This window comes from Ceratotherium simum, unplaced genomic scaffold (genome assembly GCF_057802395.1).
Source record: "Ceratotherium simum simum isolate JZ-2026a unplaced genomic scaffold, ASM5780239v1 HiC_scaffold_44, whole genome shotgun sequence".
Classification (NCBI taxonomy): domain Eukaryota; kingdom Metazoa; phylum Chordata; class Mammalia; order Perissodactyla; family Rhinocerotidae; genus Ceratotherium; species Ceratotherium simum.
The window spans coordinates 1,873,714-1,895,768 of NW_028261260.1; the positions used below are offsets into that span (position 1 = coordinate 1,873,714).

The 22,055-nt window shown below is 39.5% G+C and overlaps 1 protein-coding gene across 16 annotated transcripts in view; it reads left to right on the plus strand.

The window, feature by feature from the left end:
- The window catches only part of LOC147911290 (uncharacterized), a 68,815-nt gene extending 58,185 nt beyond the window's left edge, over nt 1-10,630 (plus strand). For 7 of the 16 annotated variants that reach the window (XM_087428264.1, XM_087428260.1, XM_087428261.1 and 4 more), the window contains 3 exons: nt 3,460-3,581; nt 8,501-8,669; nt 10,092-10,630. In XM_087428264.1, coding sequence (XP_087284390.1) covers nt 3,460-3,581; nt 8,501-8,669; nt 10,092-10,341 — 541 coding nt within the window. In that variant the 3' untranslated portion in view covers nt 10,342-10,630. Of the gene's footprint in view, nt 1-3,459; nt 3,582-4,900; nt 7,258-7,955; nt 8,156-8,500; nt 8,670-8,930; nt 9,261-10,091 lie in introns of those variants that run through there. The other 9 variants (XM_087428266.1, XM_087428267.1, XM_087428268.1 and 6 more) reach the window with 6 other exon arrangements.
- Nucleotides 10,631-22,055: the final 11,425 nt, after the last annotated feature.

Sequence of the window (22,055 nt, forward strand, 5' to 3'; positions counted from 1 at the left end):
ACTATGATCTCAATACTTTCCTTGGAATAATAAAAAATTCCTTACCACTCATTTATGTTGTAAACCTCCAAACCAAGAGGTTCCCAATTATCTGCCATGCCGTAGCTACTGCTGGTCTTATAACAAGCTGAAGAAAAAGCACAAAACATTATCTTTTGGTACCATTGTAAAAACAAAACCATCTGCATCAACTAGGAAGCACCCATAATGCCTGAAAATTTTGTTCTCTTTTTTTGTGTTGGGTCTATAACAAAAAGAAAAATCAAGTAAAAAATGGGCAATGGACCAGAATAGACATTTTCCAATGAAGACATACAAGGGACCAATAGGTGTATGAAAAGGTGTTCCGCATCACTAATCAGGGAATGCAAATCAAAACCACAATGAGCTATCACTTCACACCTGTTAAGATGGCGATTATCAAAAAAATTAAGATGGCAAATGTTGGTGAGGATGTGGAGAAAAGGAACCCTTGTGGGAATGTAAATCAGTACAGCCATTATGGAAAACAGTGAGTTTCCTCCAAAACTGAAAACTAACATATGATGCAGCAATCCCACTTCTAGTATATACCCACAGGAATTGAAATCAGGGTCTCAACGAGATACCTGCACTCTAATGTTCATTGCAGCTAATTCACAATAGCCAAGACACGGAAGTAACCTAAATGTCACTGATGGATGAATGGATAAAGAAATGCAATATTAGTCAACCTTGAAAAAAGAAGGAATTTCTGCCATTTTTGACAACATGGATGGACCTGGAAGACATTATGCTAAGTGAAATAAGGCAGACAGAGAAAGGCGAATACTCACTTATATGTGGAATCTAAAATAGTCAAACTCATACAAGCAGAGGTTAGAATGGTGGTTACCAGGGGCTGGGGGGATGGATAAATAAGGAGCTGATGGTCAAAGGATACAAAATTTCTGTTATCAAGATAAATAAGTTCTGGAGATGTAGGACAAGCATAGTGCCTACAGCTGACAAGACTGTATTGCATACGTCACATTTGCTAATAGAGTAGATATTAAGAGTTCTTACCACAGAATAATAGTACAAAAGGAGTTGAGAGAAAACTTTGGGAGGTGATGGATATGTTTGTGGCCTTGATGGTGGTGACAGTCTCAAGGGTGTATACTTAGGTCCAAATCCATCAAGCTGTATATGGAAAAGTAAGACATAATCGTTGATTCCTCTGCACCTTGAAATACACCGTGTCCTCATCACAAGAGAAAAAATTTGTAACTATGTATGGGGACGGATGTTAACTGGACTTATTGTGGTGATCATTTCAACATATATACAAACAATGAATCATTATGTTGTACCCCTGAAACTAATATAATGTTGTATGTCAACATTACCTCAATAAAGACAATATAACAGAGAAAACCATTTGAATATTGTAAATGAGTTCAGTGAATCCCTGAAACTGCCCCATTCCCATATGAGAGTTACTGGAAGCAGAGAGGATGAAGTAAGATGGAAGAAAGTTGTACAAAACAGTAATCAAATTAAAATCATTTAAGTTGCTATGAGCTCCTTGTGGCAAAGTTCTATGAGCACTGATCATTCACCTTTTCTTGGAAAAGCATACTTTCAGATCCAACCCATAATAGTTTCATCATTTGCTCTAATAAGAAAATTTCAACTTAATAAATAAAACCAAAAGCATCCCTTATGTATGAATAAAGTTAGTGAACTTTACAGAGAAAAGAGCATATTTGCACAATCTCAATAAAGGAAACAGAAGAACTGAATGATGATTGATTCTCATTCAAGCTTATCTTTGAAAGCCAGTAAAACCAGGTTATCTTTTCAAGGATGTGTGTAGAGCTGTCAGCCTTGGAAGACAGAAATAGTGACCTCCTCTGGAGCAAAGGGCAGGCTTGCTTACTGCCCAGTATAATAGAAATAACACCCCTCCCTGGGGCAAAGGTCAGCAGACTTCCTGCCCATTATCAAAGATTTGAGTTCCTTAAGCTCTGAGTTCTTGCAAACCTCTGCATGTCACCCGGCCCACTGTGTATCACCCTGTAGGAAGTGGGATTTAGTGAACCGGTGCAAATGCTGATACTCTGGCCACTGCTATTGCTGTGACATTAAGTCCTTTGTCTCTGACCCATGGGTCTCATGTCTTTTGCCAAGATCTATAAGACCATGGTAGGATGACTTATTAACTTGCAGGTAAGGTAAAATATCAGGCCTTTCACACTTCCTGACAAGCGCTTTAAGTAACTAGTAGTCCTAGGAACAGAGAGTTACCCAGAACAATATGCATGGATGGTCTTCATAGAAGACTTCATGCAACCAAAACTTTAATAAGGCTCTCTGACCTCTTTTATTTCTACCCCAATTAGAAGGAGAGGCACCAAGCTATTACAGACCTAGGGCTTGTGCAAGCCACCTGGAGACCTAGTGACCAGAAACTTCCCATGGGGAGCAAAGACAGATGGGCATATTTCCAAAATGGACCCATCTGCCTCCCTATCATCCAAAAGACAGTACATTATCTTAATTTATGATGATTTCATTCATTAAAATCTTGTGATGGGCCAAAGATACACTTCTAAGAGGAGTGAGGCACATGGCAGTTGTAAGTAGATTAACAGATTTGGTGAATATGAAACTCTAAACTAAACTTAGTGTTCTAATCAATTATAAGGTACAACAAATTTAATTAGATCAATTAAATGATATTTAATGGTATGCCTGATTATTACTCTGCAATAATGATCAAGAAGCTCATATAAATAACTATAATTGGTCTTACTTTAAAATATGATAGTCAAGACTTTTTGAGATAAGCTGGAGAGAAGGAAGGGGAGAAATAGATAGCTGCTCTAAAGCCACTTTCAAGACAGCTGGATCTACATGTAACCCAGGAGATCGAGGCAGATGGCTGTGTGCCTAGATCCTCCCTGAACTGTGGTTCTCAGGGATGTCACGGGGCTGAAGCAGCTTTCTGAATCGTGTTTACATGTCCATGTGTACAATACCCCTGACCATGAGGATGAAACACCATTCAATCATCCCTTACACCCCTCTAATTTACAATTAGATTTCAAAATCATTGTATCATTACATGATCATTTATTCCTCAAACCTGTAGGATGCCGAGCTAAAAGAAAATCAAATTTCAATGGCTTCTTTTCTTTCAAGGACCAAGACGTTCTTTCACAGTTGGAATACGGATTAGAGGATAAATCCAAGTCAATGGAAACAACTTAAGAAATGAACAGAGGAATATTTCATTCCTATATATACACAGTTTTCACTGTGGCAAAAACAGAGTTACATTTTAAAAAATGAGAATTTTTTGAAATTTTATAGATATTAAAGACATTGTTTTGCTTATATTCCCTTTGGTTTACCAAATGAAACTCACTCTTTAATGGGCATTTCTAGCATTGAGTGCTAATAACAGCAGCTTTTTAAAATTCTTATTTTTCCCAGGTCAAAGACCAAGGGCAGAGGTCATCAAGAGGTCAAGTCTAATCTACCTACAGATGTGGCAGGCTTAACTATGGATGTTCAAGCCAGACATTGCCAGCAGAACCAAATCTCTTCACCCATAGGTGAGTTTTTACTAGTAATCACAGAGACTTAAGAATATCAAAGGAAGTTCTGTTTTTGTGTGTGTGTGTGTGTGAGAAGGACCAGTCCTGAGCTAACATCCAATGTCAATCCCCCACTTTTTTGCTGAGGAAGACCGGCTCTGGGTTAACATCCGTGCCCATCCTCCTCTACTTTATATGGGACACTGCTACAGCATGGCTTAAGAAGCGGTGCATTGCTGTGCGCCTGGGATCTGAACCGGCAAACCCCGGGCCGCTGCAGCAGAGTGTGTGCGCTTAACCGCTTGTGCCACTGGGCAGGTCCTCAAAGGAAATTCTTTATTAAGAACCAAAGTTAAAGATTCCTATCTTGGGTTCATTACTTTGAATTTTTGACCCAAATCATATATATCGATTGGACCATGCTCAATTCTATGATCTTTGGAAGATTCAGCCTACAGCTGAAGAGAAACAGATACGACACCAATATCTTATCCTCTCTGAAGTCCAACTGAGAGCCCCTGGAGTCAGAAGTTTTCAAGACAAGAAAAAGTCATCCTTCTGAACAGAGAGAGTAGAGGCTAGTCAAACAGTCAACTTTAAATTGTTAACATGACTCGTTAGAATGTGATGGAGCAAGCATAATACCTTCTAAGTTTCAAGATTTTTCTCCAGAATACTGAGATGGATGACCTTGAAGGCCAGTTTCCCCATAAATGTATTTATTCAGTGATAAAATTAATTTCCCTATAAAATAATTCCCATAAAAATGTTAAAAATATATCATAGTCTCTCACTAAAAGGAAACAAAGCAAACTGAGCAGTTGAATAGCAGTGCAATAAATTCCATACAATGATCTTACTGCAGCGTTATGTACAATAGTGAAACTGGATGTAATCCCATTTCTATCAAAGAAGAAGTAAACAGATTATGGTATTCCTGTTCTTTGGAATACCTCTAAAACATTTAAAATGGTAAGTTAGAATGATGTGCACTGATAACGGGAAACGTCTATGATATATGGTTTGGGAAACAGCAAATTGCAAAACGATGTAGTTATGTAATTTATGTTAAAAAACTTTATGTGTGTTTATAAATACATAGGAAATGTCCAGAAGAATAAACCCCACCTTGTTAACAACAGTGCCCTCTGAGTAGAGGAGTGAGTTTTCAGGGAAGAGGGTGAAAGTGGAGGGTTTCGCTTTCTATAGATCTGTGTAATTTGACATTTTTAACAGGATGTATTTCTTTCATAATTAGAAAAATGAGTGATGTGGCCATTTTGTGCAGGGCAACAGTATTATGTTCACCAGTCTCTGTACTGTATGTTACTGCACAGCACGGACTGTAGGAGAAAGCCCAGGGGAGCAATGAAGACAAAGAAGACATGACACCCGCAAAAAGTCAGTGGAGTATTTCTACATAACAAACCTTCCAGGCGAGTGACGGTCAGTGTCCACTGCTCCAGCTCTCGCAATAAACCTAGAACCTTCCCAGGATAAGCCGGAGGACCACGCCCAACTAGTCCACTCCCTGCCCGGGGCCTGTTTATGCAAGGTGACTGCCATCAAGCAGATAATGGACTCAGGATGGGGTGAGAGGCGGAGTTCCAAGTGGAGATTCAAAATGTACCAAGAAATTTTGTGAAGTGAAGGAAGCTACTCGACCTCTCTGAGCCTCAGTGTCCCCCCCCTGTAGAATGGGGATCACAGGTCTACTTCACAGAGCTGTTGGGGAAGATACATAAAAGTGCCTGTGACAGCCAGTGTCCACATTATTAACAAAGTTGTATCCGACTTCAGAATAATCGATGAAAAGAATAATGTTAATGAGACCAAAGACGAGATGCCCAGCTTCATAAGCAGCATGAGAATGAGAGGAGCTCTGACTAAGCAGGGTTCTTCACAGCTCCACTGGAGAGGACGAACACGGGCTACACCTGGATAAGTCAATGTTGTACAATGACTCGTGTAGTGAGGGTGGGTCCCTAAAGACACTGCGAAATACAGTTACACACAGTGGCTCCTAGGAAACAACTACAAAGCAATCAACACAGCAGATAGGAATAGGAAAGGGGCAAGCAGAGGAGGGTCAGAGCCACAAAATCTGATGGAAGACACTGAACCACGATGAGCGCCCAGCTCTGTCAACAGCTGTTGTGGTTGCGCCAGGAGATCAAACTTCTGAGAAAGCCATTGTGGGGACTCTGGGAGCACAGTGGTCACTGCAGCCACACCCCAACAGCAGTGCATCGGAGCACACACACCAAAACTTTCCTCTCCATTAATTCTTGTTTTAAGATGATGAATATCCTCATGTTACAATGTCTCCTTCCAACCCTTGTGGACGAGTGTCATCAGAACCCCCTGAAGAGGGCACAGGCCAGAGTAGGATGGAACTCTGGGGCTGGGGGAGGGGCGCTGCACCTGACTACACGGACTATCACCCGGGCCTATTGAACACGAGAGAAGAATCCGAGGATGTGGTCTAATGAGAATTCCCTGTCTTGCCACATTCAGAGACACCACAGAGTTTCTCGTCCATTTTACAAAATAACATTTTACAAAAATGTTAGAGAATTCATGTGTCATTTATTCATAAAGAGGCAAATTCTTGACAAAGTGACAGGGTCCAGTTTCCATGACCAGGTTTTTCAGTTGTTTTGATAATATCCCACATTCAGGAATCGGAAATGTAACCTACTGGGATGTGTAATATAAACAAGGACTTTTTTTCATGTAGATCAATGCCCAGATTTTTGGGGAGGACATAAGTCGTGAAAGCTGCTAACCACTCCTCCACAGGTTTCAATAGAACTTTTAAATTAATTTACCAATCTCAGGAAAAGAGATTTTGGCCATTCAAATTTTTTATTTCTGCATTCAAGTGTACAGTACAGCCAAGAGAATAAACAGGAAAAAATTGACAAGAAGATCTTGCTTGCATTTCATCTTTTGCAAATAAGCAAGCTATTTTATGCTCTGTTCCTTTCACTATTCTAATCAATTTTTAAAGAATACAGTACATCTGACTATCCCTGGGCGTGTTTATCCAGGAACTTTGCCGGAATCCAAAGCAGAGATGTTAAAGCTGACGAATTTCAAATGCTGCCCAAGTGCTGTCTACCTTACACATCCGTCTCCCATAGGTGGACCACCGGTCTCTTCCTGAGGGATCAGAGTCGTCACCTGTGTCTCTGAGAGACTGGCCACTCAGGCCTGAGCTGAGATTAGGTGATCAATCTAAAGGGCAAAATGCTTAAGCTATTCTCATCTTAGGGATGCTCTTTCAGAGGCCTCTGCACTGGAATGGGTTGGTGAAAATGGCCTACTAGATACTTTCCTGGGAATTGGCTTGTTCTCCTCTGCTCTTAGCGGATCCTGGGGAAACCAGTGATTAACCTCAAGGATGCCTCAACTTCCACATCTGCAAAAAAGGCAAGCAACAGCCAATGTTACCACCCTGCAAAGCTCTTAAGTTGTGCTTGTAAGAGGGGCCACAAGGGCGAATTTCTCCCAAAAGCTAATGAAATGTTGGCACTTTGGCTGGAGAAGGCAGAGGGCAACATGCAAAGTGGAAAGTTTCTGGGATGTCAAACCAGTTCCCATAAGCATTTTAGAGAAGCACCTGGCCCTGGACTAGGTAGGAGGCTGTGGAAAGACCCACAGGCATGCAGGTTGGAGGAGGAATCAAGCCATGGAGGGAGGCGGTGTGGAAGAGGGATGAGTCTGGCTTCAACTTTGGACAAAAGCAGTTGCACGCTGCAGGCCCGAGGCTGCCCATGCAGCCGCCACGCCCTCCTAACTCCCTGGTCCTTCTCGTCCCATCACATCCCTCCGGGGCTCAGTCCACGTGGAGCAGGTGCAGGACAAGTGTCTGCAGCCAATGACGGTTTTGCCCTCAGCCAAGCACACACCACCCTGTTCCTCCCCCTAGGGGTAGGCACCGCCCTGTGCCCAGAGCATCCTGGGAGTTGTAGTCCTGCAGCCCTTCAGGCTGCCTGCTGGGAGCAGTTAAGAGACAAAAGCTCCCAGCATGCACAGCTAGGGGCCCCAATTCCTGCCTCGTCCCTCCGTCCCTGGGCCCCAATCCTCTGCTTCTCCACCCCACTCTCTACCCCGCCTCTTCTCTATACCACACCCACCCTTCATGCCCTGTGCACCCCCCAGAGTATGCGCAGTGAGGATGGACTGCATCCCTTGAGCCCGGTACTCAGGTAGGGGTGGGGCTCACCAGACTAGCTGTTGCTGAGGATGCTTGCAGCCCTATTGGAAGCACCCTGGTCAGTATTTGAAAAGTAAATTCAATATCTAAAATGGAAATACCGGGTGCCTGGGATCCTGGAATTTGCCTTTTCAAGGCCACCTGTCCTACCATCCCCTGCATCCCTCCAGGCTGCCATGATCCTCCCTCTGGACCCCGTGGTCAGGGTCGCTGCAGAGATCCTCCTTTTGGACCCCACCCACCTGAAGGGCCCATACCTTGGTCAGGCATCTTAGAAGGACTGCCCTGAGACATGTCATAAAAAGGAGAAAACATCACAGTGCACAGCCCCAATTCCTGCATTGTACAGACAGGAAACTCAGATGCACTGGTAAGTGACCCCTAAGCCACTTTGGGTAACCACACTCATGCCCCTTGTCCGACGCTGCACACAGGCTTGTTCACTGGACTTCTTTATCCCAGTGTGGACCTCTTGGCCTCGTTAACACAGGCAACAGCACCAAAACTTCTCGTTGCTCTTTCCCACTATGTTAGGCAAGTTTGTGTAGGAAGGTAATATGCAATTTCTGCTCTACTATAGGGCTGGCTCCTTGGCAACCAGTTTTAATATCCTTTTTTAAATATACCCTCAGAATCACAAAATAATTAAGCAAAATAATTTGTTGCTGTTGGGGGGGTTATGGTGATAATTCTCTGAAGTCATTTTTCCATTTAGCTACTCTGACTCCAAATACTACAGCACCACATGCTTCTCAGACTGGTAGATGCACAGCTCCACTTCTTTGCAGAGAGGATGCACAACAGCAGAATATCCATGGCCTGACTTTCTGGAGCATCAGTATTACTACAAGATTTAGAAGAAGCAAAGTTATGTCATTTCCGAGGTAAGGAGTTAAAAACTTAAAACTAAGATGAGGTGGGAAAGTCATATGCCATTAATAATTGTCAGTAATCTGTGCCTGAAATGTCAGACTGTCTCTGAGAAAGACCTCTGAGACCCTATTTCCCATTGTTTTCAATAGGAAAAATTAGAAAGCATAGCAAATCTATCGAAAAACCCTACCAATTTCCTAAGTCATGATATGGCACCTAGACATAAGTTACGAACATCATGTGCTCCTCGTTTTGTTCCTCATTCAACCCAGTCCCACAGGTCTTGAGTGCATGCTGTGAACACTGCACTGTGCTAGGTGTCGAGGCCTTGGTGAGCATCATCGTGGGAGTGGAACTTGCTGGAGAAAGATGACATCATAAAATCTCAAAACCATGCCAGTTACCAAATTGAGGCAAGAATGGAAAGACCCAGGGGACCACACAGGGTGAGGGCATTAATAGATACTTGGGAGTATTAAAATCCATCTGATGATGTCATGAGTGAATGTGTTCCACTTTAAAACAAAACCCTGCTGTTATTCTGAGATATTGAGTTAGGATCTTTGTGCAAATATGCAGGATTTAAAATGTTTATTGATGGGCCGGCTCTGTGGCTTAGCGGTTAAGTGCGCGCGCTCTGATGCTGGCGGCCCGGGTTCGGATCCCGGGCGCGCCCCGAGGCACCACTTCTCCGTCCAACGCGAGGCCGAGTCCCACGTACAGCAACTAGAAGGATGTGAACCTATGACATACAACTATCTACTGCGGCTTTGGGGGGAAAAAAATGAATAAATAAAATCTTTAAAATGTTTATTGATGTATAACATGCGTACAGAAATATATGCAGAAGTCATCCATGTAAACCTCAAAGAATTATTATAAAGTGAACACACTTGTGTGACCAAGAACTAGCAGCAGCTTCACTCAGACCTGGACAATCCCTTTCTTCCTCCTTCCTCCTCAAAGGTAACCAATATCTTACCAAAAAACACTGTATATCAAGTTTGTCTTCTTATACAAGTGTTTTATTACAGAAAATTTCTGTTTTATTACAGAACAATATCTGAGAGCATTCTGCTCTGTGGATGCCAGAAAAATTTAAACAATATACAAAAAAACAAAATAGCATAGTAGGCCCATCACCCAGCTTCAACAACTACTAATCATCTGCCATTTTTGTTTCATCCACACTCCATCCCATTCCCACCTCACTTTATTATTCTTTTAGTCTTTTGTGTGTGTGTGGAGGTAAGATGTACAGTGAAAGGCACAAATCTCAATTCTACAGTTTTGGCAAATAAACATGCCCATATAACCTTCACCCCTTTAAGAATAGAATGTTTCCAACACCCCCAGAAAACTCCTTCCTGTTCATTCTCAGGCAATTTTTTCCTTCCCCTGAGGCAACCACTGTTCTGGTTTTTTCACCATAGGTTCATCTTGGCTGAAATCATCCCACGTGTATTGTTTTCTGTCCAGCTTGCCTCCCTCGGCACGAGGTTGATGAGACTCACCCAGCATGTGTGTGTCAGCGTTTGCTCCTTGGCACGGCTTAGGGCGTTCTGCTCTGTGGATGCCCCGCAGTGTGCTCATCTTCCTCCTGGGGACTTGCAGGTCATCTCCTGCGAACATTCTTGTACAAAAGCTTTTTGTATGCTGTTTGATTCCTTTTTTAGCATTTAAGTGACACACATTTTGCACTTTTTAGTGGTTGTTCCAGATTACAATATACATCTTTAACATATCACAGCCTACCTAGACTTAATAGTGCACCAATTTAATCAATGTAAAATATAGAAGCCTTGCTACAGAACAGTTCCACTTAACTCTGTCTGACCTTTGTGCTATTGTTTTCATAAATTTTACATCTACCCATGTTATAAATCCCACAATACAGTGTTATAATTTTTGCTTTAAATAGTCATAGGACTTTTAAATAAATTAAGAGAAAAATGTTAAGTATTTGGAGGTAGATGCTTTGAGGTTCTGCAAATGTACTGTTTCTTTTCTTTTTTTTTTTAAAGATTTTATTTATTTTATTTTTTCCCCCCAAAGCCCCAGTGGATAGTTGTGTGTCGTAGCTGCACATCCTTCTAGTTGCTGTATGTGGGACTCGGCCTCAGGATGAACGGAGAAGTGGTGCCTCGATGCGCACCCGGGATCCGAACCCGGGCCGCCAGCATCGCAGCGCGCGCACTTAACCACCAAGCCACAGGGCCGGCCCTACTCTTTCTTCTTTAAGTTTCACCCACAGTTTTTGCATTCACCAGTCAGTCTTGCCCACAGTAATTATTACTGTGGTGTTCTAGTGGCAATTTTCTATTTCATGCTATCCAGCTGCGGTTATTATTTGGAATTCTATGAGGAAGATTCCCCTCCTCCCTCTCCCTTCCTTCTTCCTCTCTTTCTCTCTTTCTTTCATTCTTTTTTTCCCCCTTTTTTCTTTCTTTCTTATTTAATCTTTTTTATATCAGTATAGACTCATGGATATTTATTTTATTCTCTGGGTAATAATCCAATGCTACCATTATTTATTTTGTTGCTCACAGTTTTCCAACTTGAGCCATTGGGAAGTCTTTCAGATTGATTGCTTTTGACACATCTCATCATTTTCTGTGTTTTTTTTTTAAAGCACTTTCAGACTTCCTGGCACTACAAGATGCTCCAGGCTTATCTTGTATTTTCCATCTCCAGCCCTAGAAGTACCCATTTCTCCAAGAAAACCTGCTTATTTTTATTGGAAAATGATATTTAGAAACCAAGATCTAGGAGCTAGGTGTGCTCATTGATACTAGGGTGTCACTGCTTCTAGACCCTCTCAGCAGAGCTTGGAAATGTATGTATGAATATAAACTCAGGTATACACATCTATCAATCGATCTATCAGTCTATCTATCAATCTGTCTATCTGGATAGATATATTAAAAGAGACATGGATTCATACTGATAATTCCAACTCCAATCCAGCACCACAGAGTTTATTCTAGCATTCTCCTTTTGCTTATTTGTAACTTCTTTCACCAACAGTGAGAAACTTAACTCCAGTTAGCTACAATATATTTACTAATGTGTCAACTACTTTCAGAATTGCTAATCCATACCCTTATGAAAAACAAATTTACCACCTAGAGTACAGTGTTTGTGTCAAGTACATTAGTTTTACAGTATCCCGTCAAAACATTGTCTTCCACAGTTACTCAGGTCAGGACCTTTCATCTCCACACCTTCAGTGTGGTTATGTCACATGCTTATAATACAGTGAGACTCATTTGTCACTTCATTCCATCTGAGTTCCCTAGCATCCTGATTGATTTTTAAAATTTGCAGAGTAAAATTCACTCTTTGTGGTGTACAGTTCTATGGGTTTTGACAACTTTATGGTCGTATATCCACCCCCACAGTAACATACAGAGCTGTTTTATTCACCCCCAAATTTCTCTCATGCTGTCACTTTGTAGTCAACCCCTTCCCCCACTCCATCCCTTGGCAACCACTGATCATTTTCCATCCCTGTATTTCTGCCTTTGCTAGAATGTCATATAAATGGAATCATATACTATATAGCCTTTTGAATCTGGCTTCCTTCCCTTAGAGAAATGCATCCAAGATACATCCATGTTGTTGTGTGAATTAAGAGTTTATCATTTTTATTGCCAAGTAGTATTCTAATGTACCGATGCACCACAGTTTCTTTCTCCATTCACCTTATGAAGGACATTTAGTTTGTTTCCATCTTTGACAATTATGAATAAAATGGCTATGAAGATTCACACAAGGATTTTTCCTTAAACATTAGTTTTCAATTTGTTTCACTAAATACCTAGGTGTGGGATATCTGTGTCATATAATAAGTATATGTTTAACTTTATAAGAACCTGCTAAACTGTTGTCTGAATGCAACTATCATGTTGCATTCCCAGTTCTAGTTGCTCCTAGTCCTCACCAGCACTTTGTAGTTGCAATTTTATTGGTATTTGCAATTTTATTTTTTTATTTTAGCCATCTAATTGGTGTGTGGTATCTTGTTGTGGCTTCTGCTTCCTTTATGAAAGTGAGTTCTGCTAAATATAGGATCCTGTGTTGACTTTTGGGTTTTCTTTCTGTACTTGAAAGATGTGAATTTGTTGTTGATTTGTCTATTTTTTTTTTTTTATAATATATCATCCTTCATTCACGTTATTTCTCCTTCTATGTAATGTCTTCCCTGGTATGTATGTATTTCCCTGAATGCTTTCAGGATTTTCTTTTTATCTTTGGATTTTAACAGCTTGACTATCATGTGCCGAGGTATGGTTTTATTTTGTATTTTATTTTGTGGGTTTGTTGACTTTCTTAGATCTAAAATTTTAGATTTTCCACCAAATTTTGGAAGTTTTATGTTATTACTTATTGATTTGCCTTTCTGTCTCATTTAATTTTTCTGTCATTCCTCTCTCTGCTGGGGACTCAATCATCTCACAGGTTGTAAGGCTCTCTTCATTTTCCTTCAAAAATTTTACATTCTTTTCTTCAGACTGGATAATTTCTATTGCTCTGTCTTCATGTTTCTTCTACTGTTTCTAATCTACTGGTAAACTCAAAAGTATTTTTTTTTTATTTCATCTTCCTATTTGGTTCGTTTTATAATTCCCATTTCTCTGCTGAGTTTCCACATCTGTTCATTCATTATGGGAATATTTTTCTTTACCACCATTATCATCTTTATAAAAGCTAATTTCTTATCCTTGTCTGCTAATTGCAACAACTTGGGGATAGTTTCTACTGCCTGCTTTTGGTCATATATGGATTACATTTTCCTATTTCTTCAAATCTCATGCTTTTTTAAATTGTGTACTGGAAATCATGTATGATAGTTATAGAGACTTTGGATTCTATTGTATTCCTCTGAAGAGTGTTGTTATTTTTCTAGCAGGGAGTTAACTTGGCTGGACTGAAACTCCAATCCTATCTCCTTTACAGTGGGCATAGCTGAAATCTTCAATCAGATCTTTCATCTTCCAACTGCTGTTTTTACAATAGTCCCTCTGGGACCTACCCTGCATGTGTGTTGTTCAAAGATCTGCCAATTTGGTGTGTGTGGGGGGGAGACTTTCATACATATTTTGAGATTTTCCTCTTAGTGGCTCCCTCCTTTCCAGAATTTCTCCCCTAACTTTCCAGCTACTCTGGCAGCCCCAAAATACATCCTCTAACATTACAAGTAAGACTGTAGTTTCTCCCCTGTCTGGGCCACGTACAGATTTTGGAATGCTTTGAGTTAAAAGCCTCAAGCTTGCAAATATCTCCTGGTGCAATTCCCATCATTCAAGGGAAGACTCCCTCTCAGTTCTGCTTGCTTTGGAAGAGATTTATACATACACACATATACACATTTATTGTATGTGTATTACATATAGATACATGAGTCTATGTAAATATATATATATAAAGTATATATATATACTATATATATACAATATGTATATACTATATATATATACAATATGTATATACAATAAATATATAAAATATTTTATGCAGATTTTATCACTGTTATCTGTGAGAGTGTTAGTTCAACAAGCTACTCCACCATTACTGGAAGCCAGACCTCGGTTTTGTTTCTTTTTTGGATTTTATATAAATGGAATTATACAATACATAGCCTTTTGAATATAATTTCTTTTATGTATCATTATGGTTGTGATATTCATCCATGCTATTGCATGTAGCTAGTGTTCGTTCATTTGTTGAAAATAATTAATTATTTAATGGTCATAAAATATGCATAACATAAAATTGACCATTTTAACCATTTTTATGTGTACAGTTCAGTGATATTCAGTACATTCACATTATTGTGTAGCCATAACTTCCAACCATCCACAGAACTATTTTCACCTTGCACTGAAACTCTGTGCCCATTAAGCAACAACTCCCTGTTATCCCTCCCTCTTGCCCCTGGGAACCACCATTGTCCTCTCTATTCCTATGAATTTGACTTCTCTAAGTACCTTATATGAGTGGAATCATACAGTATTTTTCCTTTTGTGGCTGGCTTTATTTCACTTAGAATAAAGTCTTCAAGGTTCATCCATGTCATAGCATACGTCAGAATTCCTTCCTTTTTTTTTTGTTTTTTGGTGAGGACTATCGGCCCTGAGTTAACATCTGCCAATCCTCCTCTTTTTGCTGAGGAAGACTGGCCATGGACTAACATCCATGTCCATCTTCCTCCACTTTATATGGGAAGCCGCCACAGCATGGCTTGCCAAGCAGTGCATCAGTGCGTGTCCATTATCCGAACCGGTGAACCCCTGGCCACCGCAGCAGAGCGCACGCACTTAACCGCATGCACAACCGGGCCGGACCCAGAATTCCTTCCTTTTTAAGGGTGATTGGTATTCCATTATGTTATAAACCACATTTTTTTTTTTTTGTCAATTCATCCTTTGATGGACACCTGGCTTACTTCAAGCTTCTGGTTATTTTGAGTAATGCTGTTAAGAACACGGGTGTACATATATGTCTTTATACCTCTGCATTCACTTCTTTTGGATGTATACCCATAAATGGTGTTTGAGATTCATTTTTTCACATGTGGGAGGGTTCCCCACACCTCCAACAAGAAATACTTGGAATGGCAGCTGGTCGTCAGATAATTCAACTCAATTTGATGCTGTCAACCCAGAGATACATCCGATTCCACAGGTTGAGGGCTCAGTCCTATAAGACTGCACACCCACCCAACCTCACTTCAACTTCATATGTTAGTTAGAAGCCCAGGCTGTTTCCTGTACTTCTGACTGACTGGCTGTAAACCAGAGCTTCCCACAACCTCCTCCTTGGGTTTGATTAATTTGCTAGAGTGGCTCACAAAACTCAGAGAAACATTTACTAGATCACCAGTTTATTATACAAGGATATAACTCAAGAACAGCCTGATGGAAGTGGTGCATAGGGAAAGGTATGTGAGAAGGGACACAGAGCTTTCATGCAATCTCCAGATGCACCACTCTCCAAGCACTCCTTGTCATTGTCAACCTGGAAGCTCTCTGAACCTCCTTCTATTGGGATTTTTATGGAGGCTCCCTCACGTAGGCATCATCAATTATTAACTCAGTTTCCAGCCCCTCTCCCTTCTCTGGAGGATAAGGGGTAGGGCTAAAAATTCCAAGCTTCTAATGAGGGCTTGGTCTTTCTGGTGACCAGCCCCCATCCAAGAGCCCACCCAGAGTTGCCTCAATAGAACAAAAGATTCTCCTAGTGTTCTTATCACTTAGGAAATTACAAGAGTTTTAGGAGCTCTGTGTCAGGGAATGGGTCAAAGACAAATATTAGAACAAGAGATGCTCTTAGTGTTCTTATTGTTTAGGAAAGTAAAAGGTTTTCAGTAGCTCTGTGCCAGGAATTGGAGGCAGACACCAATAAATATATTTTCTATTATTTCAGAACCCATAAGTGGAAATTCTAGATCATATGGTAATTCTATTTTTAATTTTTGAAGGAACTGCCATACTGTTTTCCAGTTTTATATTCTCACCATCAAAGTATAAGGGTTCCAATTTCTCAACATCCTTACCAACACATGTTATTTTCTTATTTTGTGATAGTAACTATCCTAATGGGTGTGAAGAGGTATCTCATTGTGGTTTTATTTTTGCATTTTCCTGATACTTTGTGATGTTGAGCATCTTTTCATGTGTTTATTGGCCATTTTATATCTTCTTTGGAGAAATGTGTATTCAAGTCCTTTGTGCATTTTTAAATTGGTTTTTTTTTATTGTTGAGTTGTAGGAGTTCTTTATATATTCTAGTTATTAATCCCTTATCAGATATGTGATTTGCAAATATTTTCAGCCATTCTGTGTGTTGCCTTTTTACTCTGTTGATTTTATCTTGTGATACAGAAAACCTTTGCATTTTAATGAAGTCCAATTTGTTTTTTTGTTGTTGTTGCTTATGTCTTTGGTGTCATATTAAAGAAATCATTGTTGGCAATGGCATTTGGACCCAATGACATGCAGCTTTTTCTCTGTGTTTTCTTCTAAAGATTTTATAGCTTCAACTCTAACATTTATATCTTTGATCCATTTTGAGTTAATTTTTAGATATCGTGTGAGATAAGGGTCCAACCTCATTCTTTTGCATGTGGGTATCCAGTTTTCCCAGCACCATTTGTTGAAAAACTTATCCTTTCTCCAATGAATAGTCTTTGCACTCTTGTCAAAAATCATTTGACTGTATATGTAAAAGTTTATTTCAGGGCTCTGTATACTACTTCGTTAGTATATTGTGTTTATTTATGCGAGTACTACACTGTTTTGATTACTTTGTAGTAAGTTTTGAAATCAGAAAGTGCGAGTTCTCCAAATTTGTTCTTCTTTTTCTAGATTGTTTTGTCTATTCAGGGTCCCTTGAGAGTCCATATGAATTTTAGGATAGATTTTTCTATTTTTGTAAAAAACATCATTGGAATTTTTACCTCCTTGTGTAAGTTGATTCTTAAGTATTTTACTCTTTCTGATGCTATTGTAAATAAAAATATAATGATTGTAAATTTCTTTTTCAGATTACTTATTATTAATGTATAGAAGAACAACTAATTTTTTCATGTTGATTTTGTGTTCCACTAGTCTGCAGAATTTATTAGTTCTAACAATTTTTTTTGTGGAATTTTTAGGGGTTTCAACGTATAAGATATTATTTGTAAACAAATATAATATTACTTCTTCCTTTCCAATTTGGATGTTATTTCTTTTTTTATCTTGCCTAATTGCTTTGGCTAGATCTTCTAATATCATGTTGAATAGAAGTGGTGAAAGTGGGCATTCTTGCCTTTTTCCTGATCTTAGAGAAAAAGCTTTCAGTCTTTCGCCCATGAGTTCGATGTTATCTGTGGATTTCTATATATGGCTTTTATTATGTTGAAGTAACTTCCTTTTACTCTGAGGGTTTTTTAGTGTTTTTAACATGAAAGCGTGTTTACTTTTGTCAAACACTTTTTCTGCATCCATCGAGATGATCAGGTGTTTTTTTCCTTCATTCTGTTAATGTGGTTTATTACATTGATTCATTTTCATATATTGAAACATCCTTGCATTCCAGGAATAAATCTCACTTCAAAATGATGTATAATCCTTTCAATATGCTGCTGAATTTGGTTTGTTAATGTTTTATTGAGGATTTTTGTATCACTATTCATCAAAGATATTGACATGTAGTTTTCTTTTCTCTTAGTGTCTTTGGCTTTGATATCAGGGTAGTGCTAACACCCTAGGGTGACTTTAGAAGCATTCTCTCTTCTTCAACTTTTTGGCATAGTTTGAAAAGGATTGGTGTTAGTGAATTAAAAGAAAGTCTTTGGGCCCAGGAATAAATTCAACATAAAGTAATATAAATAAATATTTTTTTAATGTGAAAAATTTTTTTCCTAAAAAAAATTAAAAATTAAGCAAGAACATCACTTATCACTTTATTTCTAAAAAGATTTTTTAACCTAATAGTAAGCATAAACAAATCGTTAGAATTAAAATGACTCAAGTGTTAATTTTCTTCATTGCAAATTTTCTGACAGGAGTATATGATGCCATCATGTATGACATCTTTTACGAAAAAATGGTCATTTTTTTGTAGTATTTGAGAACACTATGAATTTTCCCAGTGGCCTCTGACAATACTCTGATATGCAAAGTTATCTTTTCAACATGTCATATCATCATCCTTACCAAATTAACAAACTCTGTCAGGTGGTAATTAATCAACTACTTTTCATATGATTCAGGTTCTCTGCCATCAACTTCCCTAACCAACCAGGAAATTCTACAACTTCTGCAAGATTAACACTTTCAGCTTACACTGTATTTGTCTCATATTGTTTAAAACATCCAAAAATCATTGATAAACTGACCCTGCCCAAACTAATGCATGGTGAATTATAAAAGATGGTCTCTGTTAAGTGGGGAGGGATTTCAGGTTGAACTTAATTTTATAAGTGGTCAATTTATGACAGTGTATTGTTCTGTTATGTATTTCACTTTTTTAAAAAGAGTGATAGGGCCGGCCCCGTGGCTCAGCGGTTAAGTGCGCGCGCTCCACTGCTGGCGGCCCGGGTTTGGATCCCGGGCGCGCGCCAACGCACCGCTTCTCCGGCCATGCTGAGGCCGCGTCCCACGTGCAGCGACTAGAGGGATGTGCGGCTATGACATACAACTATCTACTGGGTCTTTGGGGGGAAAAATAAATAAATAAAATTATAAAAAAAAAAGAGTGATAGTTGAGGCCACTTAGATAATCAAAAGTTGAGAAAATAAGGAACTGATATACTCTGTAAGCTTCAAATATTTTCAAGCATAAGATACAATAAGAACTAAAACTAACAAAATGGTAGAGGAGATAGAGATAAGAGGATGAAATTGCAAAACTGAATCTATGATAATATCACAATGGCTAGCGTTGCGGTGCCAAGAAGGTGGTGAAGTCAAAGAATTCGTAAAGATGATAATAAACAGACTGCAAAGAAAAAGACTAAAATTTTTATAGAGAGAATTTTACAGCGATATTACAGATAGAGAACAGGGAAGAGAAGTTCGATTAAGAGACAATCTGCTTCTTAAATTACTTCCACTGTAGAGAACAAAAAATCAATTTGCTGAAATATTTATTCCCCTCTATGACCCTATCTTTATCTGCAAAATCTCAGCCCTGGATCAATGTCACAATCCTCCTTTTCCATACTTGTGGAACAGAGCAATTAAGCTCATCTGAAACCTCAACTGCCCAGCCTGTGAAATAAGGCCGGCCATCCATTCTCACAGAGAAGCCAACTGGAGGTAGGATTTTTGCTTCTGAATTCAGCTAAACATCTTCAAAGAATTGTATCTGGCCTTCCTTATCCAGGGCTATCAGTGAAGGGCTGGCTGGCTTTCAGAGAAGAGCAATTCACAGTCAGCTGAGACATTTTCTGTTGAGGTCTCCAGAGAAGGCTGCGGGGCTTGTCAGTAAGAGTTGATTTCTATACAGGTTATAATTTTTATTTATTCAGAGATTAATAAAGAAATTTACATGGTAAGTATTACTTGTTATAAAGAACAAATGTTGTCTATTCTCTGGTCAGTTAAGCAAAATACTCCTCTCAGGGCCCACCCATGGACAAAGCCCAGATTTAATCTCCAACTGTCTGCCAGGCACTCTGTGGTCCGTGGGAAGCCCTCAAGTTGGCAGCCTCTTCCCTTGTGTCCTGTGCTGGTGTTTAATCTTCCATCTCTTCAGGGTGCAACTAGACAGAGGCCTATCAGATCCTCAAGGGACTTGACATTGGAGAAATGTACTTTTCATTATCTTTAGATTTCTACACTTTTCAAAAAGACTTTCAGCATTTCCAGTAATTGTGCAGCAGTTTACCCAACACTAAGGTTCTCACTATTGAAAATTAAAATAAATAAATTTTGTAAAGCAAAAAAATGATCTTTGCAATTTTGTACAGAATCTATGTAATGGGTGCATCCTTATAAATGGAGGAAAGATAACAAATTTAACTATTTTGGTTAGTTAACACAGTAAGTAATATACTTTATATATTATCAATTTTGAGATTATTTGTATTTAAAAATACTGCTTCAAACCCCTAAATCATTGTAAGTGGTAGAGTCTGCCATCTGCTTTGGCTGAACAGTTATATACAACAAGTCAGCCAAAATTCCTCCATTCCTGTATAATCCTATATGTGGGTGGTAATGGTTAGTTCTTATAGATTGTTCGAACACGTGCATATCACAAAACACAAGTGGCCATTAAAAATTAAAATATTCACCAAATACAAGGTTATCTGATTCCCAGAAAAAGAAAATATTACTGTAACATTAAGGCTAAAACTGTCAAAAAGGAAGCCAAGATACACTCAAGTCAAGCTTTTGCTGAAAAGTTAATTGTCTCATCTTTGAAACTTTATCATGTTTATTATGTAAGCAAGATACTTTCAGAGCTTAGAATATAGAAAGTCATTATTGGTAAGTCAACATTGTGATCATTTATTTTGTAAATGTTAATGTGAGAGATGTAATTCATTTTCTACTATATTAGGATTATCAAGTTCCGCTAAATCTAAGGCCACGTTACTGGCAAGTTGGGATACCTCTAGACATCTGAAAAATATGAGTCCTACACAGAAGCTTATACATTCTCTATTCATCAGGTTCTAAATTCTAAAACCTTCTAAGGTTTTGGAACAAACCAATGGCATTCCAAATTGACAGTAGGGCATACATGATCCTATAGGAAGAGAAATTCAGATTTTGTTTTTTTTTAAATTTTATTTATTTATTCATTTTTCCCCCAAAGCCCAAGTAGATAGTTGTATATCATAGCTGCACATCCTTCCAGTTGCTGCATGTGGGAAGCAGCATCAGCATGGCCGGACAAGTGGTGTGTCGGTGTGCACCTGGGATCAGAACCTGGGCCACCAGCAGCAGAACACGCGCACTTAACTGCTAAGACACGGGGCCGGCCCAAAAATCCAGATTTTAAATAGAGGAGCTTGTGCACAAAAATAAAGTACGTATTCAAGTCTGAAAGGGGATTTCAAGAAGGAAGGGACTCTCAGAACATGTGGTAAGTGGTAAATAACTTACCAAGGGCTCTCTAAAGGAGAACATATTGTGAACAAAACAGCTTCACAGGCAGAGAGCTAAAATGGCATCTCTGGAACCCTTAAAATGAAACAGACGCTAAACTATTTTTTCCTAAAACTTAAAATGCGTCTTATCCTCCAAACAAATACCACCTCCCTGCCTTGCGGCTTACCTGGGCATGGTGACGTGTTGGAATCATTTCTTTAATTCCCTGGCTCTTAAACTTGATGGGCACCAGAAGCACTGGGAGGCCTTGTTGAAACCCAGATTGCCAGGCCCCACCCCAGAGTTTCCAGTTCTGCAGGTCTGCAGCAGCACCTGAGAATTTGCATTTCTACCCAGTTCCCAGGTGATGCTGATGCTGCTGGTCCAGGGACCCCACTTTGAGAACCACAGCCTAACTTACACCCTATATATGGTTACCAAATCCATTATTTCATCCTTTGGCTGCTACTTTTCATTTATCACATCAACACCTTAGCTCTGAATCTCCTCACCTAGCAATGGGAATACTTGGAGAGTTTCACAGCTGGTTCTCCTTTCCGGCTCAGTTCTCCCTCTTCCTCTCAATACTACATTCTCTTGCCAGGTAATTGTTCCTTAAACATCAGTTCATCATAGTTCTTCCTTGCTCAAAAACTCATGGCTAGGGGCCAGCCCCGTGGCGTAGCAGTTAAGTGCTCACGCTCTGCTGCTGGCAGCCCAGGTTCGGATCCCAGGTGCACACCAATGCACCGCTTGTCAGGCCATGCTGTGGCGGCGTCCCATATAAAATGGAGGAAGATAGGCACA